A 10471-nucleotide genomic window follows, 5' to 3' on the forward strand; every position below is an offset into this window, starting at 1 on the left:
TTATGGGGAGTAGGCATATATGTCGCAACACACATGTGGAGGTCAAAGGACAGCTTGTGGGAAGTGATCCTCTCCTTCCATGCTGGAGTTACAGGCAATTGTGAGCTGCCTGATGTGGATGCTGGGAATTGAACTCGGGTCCTCTGCAAGAACAGCAAGTACTCAAAACCTATGAGCTATCTCTCCAGTCCCAATGACACTTTTTAGTAAACCTTAAGAGATCCTGACCCAGGCAAAAGTCATGAAAAGTATTGTTCTCTTGTAACAAAATTATCATTTGCTCTTTTGTGTTTGACTTAGAATATATCTGGAAATGATTTTGATGTGTGGTACCAAGTATCTGTCCAAATATTTTCCTATACAGAGATCCATCTCTACTATATTCCAGTGTTACCTCTGCCATTAGTCAGGTGACCGCATGTGTAAGTTCCATCCTTTGTCTACTGTGCTAATCCCAAGCGCCCTAATACTGTGGCTTCATGAGAAATCTTACCATGCTGACTGTATGCCTTCCAACTTCTTGCCTTTTATTCTGTTAATGTCAATATACTGATCATTTTCTACCCTCTGTATTTCCACAAATACCTAGAAACTACCCCAATTTGCACAAACACCTGCTAGGATTTCCTCTGACATTTCCCTAAATCTATGGCTAAATCTAGAAAGCTGACATGTCTCTAAGAGTGTGACCTTAGCATGCTCACCAATTTCTTGCCTTGTTTGTTGGATGAAGGCCTTATACAGACTGTTAGATTTACTCCTAGATAGTTTACACTTTTTCCTTCTTTTCTTTTCCAGTTCTGAGAATCAAACTTAGGATCTTGAGCATAATTAGGCAAATACTCTGCCACAGAGCTACACCCAAGTCCCAGGTAATGTTTTGGAAGAGACACTCAGAATGTGTTAAACTGCATGTGGTGGGGGAGCTGGCAGGATTAAGACCTAACATTTTAATGCTGCACCTCATCCCCAAGCTTTAAGAGAGCAGGTAATTAAAATGCCTTAGAGACACCAACAGTTTAATAACTTTCTACTATACAATGCAATGTGCAATTTAGAGAGGTTGAAAAGTTTGGTAACAACAAGAAAAGAGAAGTGGAAATTGTCAGTTGCTCCACTGCTCAGAGCCAATGAGTGTTGGGCCGTATCTGTTTCCTTTACTGTGGGTATGTACATAGTTGGGGTTCCTGTTGCTAAGCACATATCCATCCCCATATTTTTCCCCACCTGATACTAAAATAAATCCCTTTTTTGCTATCAGCAATTGCAAATACCTGTAATGACTATGTAGTCTGCATTGAAAGGACAGGCACAGCACTCCTCTTCCAAGGGCATTAAGACTCCTGACTTGGATGAGCAACAATACTGCAACAATGTCTGCCAAGCTGAGTCCTTATAGAGATCAGTTTCAGAAGGGTGCACTTGGGCATTTAACTACAGCAAATGAAGACCATTCCTTAACAGAGATAACAATTGTCACAATGATAAATTTTGCCTTTAAACTGTGAGTACATTTCAGTCTTGTCATCTTAAAACCAGTTATGTTTACTATTTGCAAGCTCTACACTGAGCTCTTCAACTCTATTCACTCAAACCTGACAACTGAGGAGTTTTGCTCTGGGAAGTTGAAGGAAGAGCCAAAGGGGCCAATGCCTCATGAGTGGAGCCAGGATCAGAACCAGGCAACTGAACTCAGTCTACCACAGAAAAATGCAAGCAATGGCTGGGGCTATAGCTTGGTGGGTAGGGTGCTCGCCTAGCATACACAAAGCCTTGGGTTCAATCTTTAGAACCAGATAAAACCAAGCATGGTGCCACACGCCTGTGATCCCAGCACTCAAGAGGTGGAGACAGGAAGATCAGGAGTTCAAGGCCATCCTTAGTTACATAACATGTTTGAGGCCTGGAATATGTAAGACTCTGTCTAAAATAGACAAAAAGAAAAACACAGGCAATGAAATAAATATAAACAGTACTTACATAAGCCAAGCATTTACATGAAGTTATGAGTGCTCAGCATACAGAAAACCAAATAGATGAAAACCAAACAAAACAAAAACAAGATGCCATGAACCCTCCTCCCACCCACAAGGCTCAGGGAACATCCCAGAAGAGAGGGCAGAGTGAATGTAAGAGCTGGAGGAAGGGGAGGAGAGCTGTGAATGCTCTTCTCGACATGACAAATTGCACTTATAAGCTCACTGCAGCAAGATCAAGACAAGATCGAGACAACAAGATTGGTCAACATTCGAGCAGGCAGCACTAACTGGACTTAGTGGGTTACAGAGAGGAGGAGAGGACATGAAGGTGGGAGGTGGGTGTGCTGAGGAATATGGGGGGAATGGGACGAGGAATTCAGGTTGGATGTGATCAAGCTATATTGTATACATGTATGAAATTCTCGAAGAATAAATAATATTCAACAGCAAGAAAAAAGCAGTAGTCACTGCAATCATGAAAATAGTAATGGTAAGAAAAGTCCTTAGGACTGGCCCTCACTCCATTGCTGCATCATCTACCCCAACAGAAGCAGATAAGGAGTCCCAATAGCAGACCCTGGCAAGCCCTACCCTGACCGATGAACTAGGGTTTGCAATGCCCAGAGATTAAAATCCTGTAGCTTTCAGTCAGCAAGCAACTAGGACACCAGAGGTTCATCACCAAGGACTATGCAAACAAATTCTGCCTCCTCCCCAGACCTGCCTTCCCAAGAGTCTTATTTCACAAGTTAACTGCAGTGGTTAATAAAAGCCAATACAAGCAAAGACAATTTCTTATGACAAAGGAAAAAGCCTGTGGAGCCCTGGCCAGCTCCCTGAAGACCTAACTCAAGGTCAGGATGAAACTTGGAGAACCCACAAGATCTGGCAACTGGTTCACTCCTGGAAAGGAGCAGACAGTGCATGATAACATGACACTGTGAGATCAAACACAGTGGCCCGTTCACTGGCAATCTGTATCAAAGCAGCAGCATTTTAAGGATAGAGCTAGGCACCTGGATGGACAGAAAGGAAAGAAGAGGGGAGGTGAAGAGAGCAAGGGTACAGGCAGGCAGACATGTGGCTGTGTGCTGCCAAGTGAGAGGAGGCCCATCATGGTAAAATATTTGGATTCCAGCAAGTGCCACAGTACCCACCAGACAATGGCAACTGCCCTGAGTGGCTACCCACTCCAGGCTGGCCTTCCTCCAGACTCTCCAAGTCTTCACCTTCCTTGAAGGAAAAGACTTCCAGGGGGCCCCACTGCTTGTAGCATAAAGTCTCGATTCCCTAGCATGGTTCAAAAGGCCAAGTAGGATCTGGCCTTGGCACCTAGGGTCCTGTACCTCATTGAACAAATGGAGCTCTGCCAGCATGAGCTGCTGGACTGCCCCACCCCAGGCTTTCTCAAGGCAGCTGCAGGGGCCTGAGACATCCTCCCCACAACCCCTGCCCTCACTGTCTGGAAACAACTATTCATTCTTTAGGTCCTATAGGTCTCCACTTGAACAGGTCTGCTTACCAAGGATGGTACTGCACCCATGCTCCCAAGCCAGAGGAGTGGGGACAGAGTCTGGAGTACTTCCAGGTCTGCAAACTTTAACCTTCATATAGGATGCTGGGAACCATAAGGTGTGATGTGGCAAGGATCAATCTGATGACACTGTACCCCAAGCCCTCAGTGTTATCTTAACCAAAAGGTGAGCACCCCAGGAACAGGCTGGTGACCAGTTGCAAGGCCACTCTTTGGATGGGAACCGTGCTTCTCCAGGGGAGTCTTCCTTGTTCTCATTCTTTGGGCTCTAGCAAGGGAGGAGCTGGTCCCATCCCTGGCTCCAAGAAGGAGCAAGTGAGGAAAGCTTGGCCAACTGGAATAACTGGCACCTCCAGACTCAATGACTATTGTGGGGGTGGCATGAGTCCCTAGGCTGAGAAATACCATTCTGAACTTCTGCTAGAAATAGTAGCAAAAGGAGCTCTTAATGGGGAGTGCATGTGACTACAATGCACCATATACATGAAGGAAAACCAGCAAAAACTTATAAAAAGAAAAGGAGCTCTTTGGCCCTACTAGGATACCTGAGCTGATACGCTGGGAGCCCAGAACCTCTTGAGAACAAGACAAGGAAGGAAGAAGGCAAATTTCCCACAGCTTCATCTAAGCACTGCTCTCTGTCGCGGTACAGCCAGGTCACACTGTTCACTAACAGAAGCCTATCAATTCCATTAGGACTTAAGGCAACTCAGTGGGGTCTGTTGCTTGCAATCAAGAATCTTGACCCCATACAAAGTGACCAGAATAAAGGCAATGACACAACACCACGTTCTATCAGTTTGTGGGCTCATGGTCCCCCTTTCAAAATGACATTTCAGTAGGACTTGACAGTAGAAGTTCTGCTTGGTTGTGGGTATTTGTCAGTTAATATCACAGCCTCGCCACTAGTGTGGGCAGTAAACTACAAACAATGTGTCACTAATAACCTCCTGACTATTCCATCTGCCTCCAACTAAATCACTGACCCAACTCTATAGACAAAGAACCCAGGTATAGTTTTCCACTGCTTACCACATACAAGAAAGTCTCCTTCCAGTTTGTAAGCTGGGAGTGCTAAGAATAATAAAGTATTTTTTAAAGGGGGGAGGGACTGAAGAGAGGGCTTAGTTGTTAAGAGCAATGACTGCTCTTGCAGAGGACCTGGGTTTGATTCCCAGCATCCCCACAGCAGCTAACAACTGTCCTAGCTCCAGTTCCAGGGGATCCAACGCCCTCTTCTGACCTCTGCAGGCACTGCATGACATGGGTGCACTTAAATACATGCAAGCAATACACTCAAACACATAAAATAAAAATGACAAATATATATATATATTTTTTTTTCAAACAAGGAATACTGTTACTGGAGGAACTGGATCAAGGGATAAGATCATTTAGGATGGTGGGTGTACTTTTAAAAAAAGGGAGCTGGACATAGTGATTACATCTGTAATCTCAGCACTTACAAGGCTGAGGCAGGAGTTGGAGGCCAGCCAGAGTTCCAAATCAAGACACTATCTCACCCCACCCTACATCTCTGTGGCCCCTGAAGAAAAGAAATATACAATAAAAAAATCAACAACTAGGGCTGGAGATGGGTCAGTGGTTAAGAGTGCTTACTGTTCTTGCAGAGGACCTGGATTCAGTTCCCAGTACCCACATCAGATGGCTTACAATTGCCTGTAACTCTAGTTCCAAGGGATCCAACACCCTCTTCTGGCCTCTGCTGGTACCTCATGTACTCAGGTGCACTATTTTTTTTTTAATCTTAAAAAAAAATATTAAAAAGTTCTATTCTAGGTTCTCTTCAAACTCTTAATATTTCTTTCCACCCACAATGAGCTAGGTGAGGGCAAGAGTGTACTGGGGACCAGGCACAGTGGTATATGCCTGTAATCACAGATCTAGAGACTGAGGCAGGAGGATCATGAATTCCAGTCCCCCGCCAGGGCTTTATAGCAAGATCATGTTTTTTTGTTTTTCATTTTGTTGTTTATTTTGGTGGTTGTTTTGCTTTGCTTTTAGGCCCCATGTCCTGGGAAACCCCTCAGTCCCAGGCAAACTAGGAGTGTTGGTGACCTCACAGACCAAGACCTCTTATCATTCCCACATCCTACCCTGACATGCTACAAACCCCACGGTTCTGACCATGGTGACCCCTTCCTCCCCATTTGCCTGTGCCATGTAGTGGATTCCTTCCCATCCTTGGGGGCTCCAATCTAGTATACCCTCCTCCAGAGAGCTATTAGGAAGGTGTCCCACAGACCCCTGGACCTGTTGTGGTCTCTGCATTTGGCACACTGTAGAGTTCTGCCCCTACCATGGTCATCCCCCACCAGCTAGCAGACTCTCTCAGGGAACAAGCTGTTTTGTACCACAACAAGAAGAAGGGCAGTATGAGTGCTTAGGTGGACACTAGCTGTCCATGGCACCCTTTTCCAAGTCACCTTGGATCTTCTAAGCCCCATACCAATCAAGACCCAGGTTTCTGAGTCTGTGATGGGGATTAAGCAGATCAGCCTGAACCAGAGCAGGCAGCTCTAGTCTCCAGTGACCTCAGAGATGAACTTGGGCAGTTCCCTGGATATTGTGAAGAAAACTGAGGTCCCTTACATCCCCAGATGCATGCTGGCTGGCCAAAAAAAGATGCCCCACTGACCATGAGATACAGTCAAAAGTCTCCCCAGACCGAGAAGTTTTATTCAGAAAGACAGTGTACCCAGAAGGACACTCTAAAGTCAAGACCTGCCTCTGATTGTCAGCTCTTCACCCTGGGAAAAGTGACTTAAGCTCCCTGAATCTTAATTCCCACTTCTACATAATAGAAACATAATAAATCCTAAAACTTGTAGACTTGTGAAGATCAAAAAGAAAAAAGATTGCACAGGAAGCCCTTAGCAAGACAGAATAAAGCACTCAATACATAATAATTGAAAGGGTTACAAGTCAGAGTTAGGTGAGAGCAGAAAATGCCTGGGCACTGGCAGGAGGCCCAGGTAGAGGATAACCACCTTCCCCTTCATGGCCATATCCATGCACCCCACACATTTCTGAAGCCCTTCAGCCTTCAGTCACTCCCGAGTCCCCATTTAAGATTCCAGCATCCCTACCAATCCCCACTTGCCCTGGACCTCTTATCCCCACTCCCTTTCTGGGCCATCTGCCAACCCATTTAAGATTCCAGCATCCCTACCAATCCCCACTTGCCCTGGACCTCTTTCCTCTCTCTGGCTTCTCTCCCCACCCCATCCCTAAACCATCCTGATCTCCACACTTGGAGACCCAGACATTTTCTAAATGCTTGCTCCATGCAAGAAAGGACTCATCTGAGAATCATAGCCATTCCACACCTCAGGATCAAATGAGAAGCACCCATCTAATTCCCAGCCCACCAATCCTCTCCAGGCCCCTGTCTTCCTTTCACTGTCCCCCACTGTCCTCCCATGCTTATCATTTCACTGCCCATTAGGAACCTTGTGTGCTCCCTTCTGGAGAGCAGCTGCTTTCTTAACTATCAAAGGTGGTAAGTTTGGCTGGTCCTCCCTTCAGCATCCTCACCCCTAGTTCTCCCTCTGAAAGGTTTCTACCTTCCATTACTCTCCTCATCTGTCCCCCAAATCCTGAGGCTCTGCCTGCATTCTGCAACTCTCTCTAGCTCATTCATTCTTTTTTTCCACTGAGTTCCTACTGTATGCCAGGCACAGCGCTAGATGCTGAATATAACTGCAAACAAACCAAGAAGCCTCTGCCCCCTCAGAAGTACCAGTTTAATAAGCGTTGGAAAAGAAGTAAAAATAAACAAAACCACAGAAGACTTCAAGAGTTTGAGAGATGAAACCAAGAGAAAGAGTTGACAGAATGGAATTGGGTTGGGGGAGCACATTAAATGGAGTGGGTTGGGAAGGCCTGGTGAGCTGATAAGCACAGATACCACTATTAGCCACCTGCTGTGTATCAATACTGGGTCAATCACTTTCCTTGCAGGGCATCATGGAATCCTTGTACAATGTTCATCATCTCCACTTCACTGATGGAGAAATGGAGAATTGGAAGCACAGAGTTAAAATTTGCCCAAGGTCACATAGCCATTCAGTGGCAGAGTCAGGATTTGAACACAAATCTAAATCCGAAGGTAGTCTCTTAATTTCTATGCACTTTCCTGCTTTCCAGAGAGACTGTTTTACCACATGTCCTCCCCCAGAGCTCAACTGCTGACTGCCCCCTATTAGCGGTCCTTCTGAAAATATTTTGTTCTTTTAATCCCCATCCTTTTTGGAGCATTTGTTCATGTTCTGAGTTTTGTTCATTATCCAACCAGTCCTAAAAATAACCACAGAAAGTAGTACTGTCACTCTTTTCATTTTTGCAGCCTAAATGCATACATCTAGATTCAAACCCAGATCTGCCAGACTCCAGGACCTCTGGATCCCTAAAGCTGTCCGGTCTAAGAAGTGCCACGCCGCGAAGCTCAGTGGCCATCGACTGCCCCTATCAAGACAAGTCCGCATCCACAAACCGAAACCTCATCCCCCTACTTTTCAGGTGGGGATCCGGGGACTGAAAAGCCAAGCGACTTATCCAAGGTCACAAGGCCGGGAGCGACCCGGTCAGGGTTCGAAGCCAGGCGCCCTGACTCCAGAGCCTCGCGGATAATCAGCACACTGCCCTCCCCCAGATGACCCTGTCCGCCAGGCACCTCAGCTCGCACCTCCAGCGCCCGGCAAGCCAAGCTCGGCGCCCAGGTGTCTGCGCGCCGGGCCCCGCGGCCTCCCCGCTGCACGCCCCACACACTCACTTCAGGTGGTCCAAGGAGTGGATGTTGCGGGCGGACTTGCCGTGGCCCCCGCCCACCCAGCTCCGTGAACGGCCAAACATGTCGGCGGCCCGGGCCCCGCCACTCGCCTCACGGTCTCATGCCCGACCCACCCGGCAGCCCGTCGCCGGGAGCCGCAGCTCTAGCCAAGCTCGTAGTGCCGGAGGTGGTGGAGAGACCGCCAGCCACCTTCCTCCCCAGCCTACAGCCCCACACTGACATTCAGCCGGAACCGGCCGTTCGACCGCCGCGCTTTACGGCCGTCACCGCAAGAAACTCTGGGAAATGCAGTTCGCTCGCAAGGCCTCCGGCGACAGGACTCTGCAAACGGACTACAAGGTCCGGCATGCATCTCGTGGTCGTCAAGAAAAGGCGGAGCGAGAAGAGGGAAAGCCTGTGGCAAACCCCTGGAAGGTGGAGGGTCTAGTCTCTCTGATAGAAGCAATTATTAGCTTTGTGATAAGAGTTAGAATAAAGTCTGGTCTGTAAACCCAGCTACGGGGAGGCTGAGGCAAGAGGACTGCAAGTTGGAGAACATCCTGGGCAATTTAGTGAGGTGTAGTTCTCTTATTTTAAAATTGTGTGGTGTGTGTGTGTGTGTGTGTGTGTGTGTGTGTGTACACGCGCGCGAAGGTCAGAGAACAACTTTAAAATTGTGTGGTGTGTGTGTGTGTACACGCGTGCAAAGGTCAGAGAACAACGTTAGAGAGTCCGTTATCGCCTTCCACCGTTGGAATACCAGGGATTGAACTCAGGTCGTCAGACTTTGCAGCAAGCACTCTTTACAGCTGAGCCATCTCTCAGGGGATGGAATGTAGTTCAGTGGTAGAACACTTGCCAAGCATGCATGATGTAGTCAACCTTTGATATCGCAATAATAATTAAAAATAAAGTTGGGTATAATGGCACAGGCCTTTAATCCCAGAGCTCAGGAGGCAGAAACAGGCATTTCTCTGTGAGATCCAGGCCAGCCTGGTCTACATAGTGAGTTCCAGGCCAGCTGTGACTACAGGGAGACCCTGTCTCAAAAAGACCAAAAAGAAAAACAAAAGAAAAAGAATTAAAAGTAAAGATATTCTGTGGTGCATATTTTTGTGTCACTATCCTAGGTAATTTACTATTCTCACAACCCTATGAAATGGATATGGCTATTATCCTCGCTTTACCACAGACTCACAGAGAAGTCAGGCACTTAAGTGGCAGAAGCAGTGTTCTAGCCTTGGTATTCTTATTTTCATCTGTCAACAAAACAAAAATGCAATAGGTGTTGGAGAGATGGCTCAGCAGTTAAAAGCGCTGGCTGCTTTTGCAGAAGACCAGGATTGGATTTGTCGCAACCATATGCCTGCTAACAACTGCCCATAACTCCAGCTCCAGGAGATCCAATGCCCTCTTCTGACCTCCGCATGCACTGCATGACCCCAGTGCACCTACCTACATGCAGGCACTACACTCGTACACATAAAAGTAATAAATAAAATATTTTTAAAAACTGCAAAAAAGATAAATCAGTAACAGCTTTGATTGTTCTCAAAACCCTTTTCCACTTCACTTTTAAGACATACTGGAAAGGTCTTCAAGCAACAATGAACCAAAATTGAACACTCTGTACTTTTAGAAGATTCTTCTGGTCTTCATCCAAAATCTGTGCTGTTCCCCAAATTACCACATTAAAGAGAAAAAGGAAACTCTGAACATTTTATTTGAGCTTACACATACCTAAACTTCCTCTTGGGTTGGAAGTGGGGAACTCTGGGAAGCAAGACTTTCCTGTTCACCATCCATGATTCATTTCTACATCTTGTAGTTATTTAAGTCCTATGGTGTCCCATCAATCATGTTCAGAAAAGAACTGGGCCAGTCGCTGGTGTTTTCTCCAGGACCTGGGACAAGGTTTGGCACATAATAGGTGTTTGATAAATATTGATAGACTGAATAAATGATGATTTGAGGTGCTTTCAGGAATTAAAGAAACCAGTTAATGGTTTGCCCTGTTATTGATCTGGAGGGGCAAGAGAAAGTCAAGGAAGAAAGAGCTGGTTCTGACCTCCAGAGAAAAATACCTGAGCTCAGTAGCTTCTCTAAGCTTTGGTTTCCTCACCTGTGAAAAAGGTATCATTGCCTTGTCTGGCTCCAGTGAATCTA

The 10471-nt window shown here is 46.3% G+C and overlaps 1 protein-coding gene across 3 annotated transcripts in view; it reads right to left on the reverse strand.

Moving 5' to 3' along the window:
- Nucleotides 1-8570, reverse strand: part of Clec16a (C-type lectin domain containing 16A) — a gene marked incomplete in the record, with an annotated part of 241639 nt that extends 233069 nt beyond the window's left edge. The window contains 1 exon segment of one of the 3 annotated variants that reach the window (XM_017797361.2): nt 8309-8424. In XM_017797361.2, the coding sequence (XP_017652850.1) occupies nt 8309-8388 (80 nt within the window). 3 annotated transcript variants of the gene reach the window in all.
- Nucleotides 8571-10471: the final 1901 nt, after the last annotated feature.

The sequence above is a fragment of the Nannospalax galili genome, unplaced genomic scaffold, assembly GCF_000622305.1.
Source record: "Nannospalax galili isolate Female #2095 unplaced genomic scaffold, S.galili_v1.0 scaffold32, whole genome shotgun sequence".
NCBI classification, from domain to species: Eukaryota; Metazoa; Chordata; class Mammalia; order Rodentia; family Spalacidae; genus Nannospalax; species Nannospalax galili.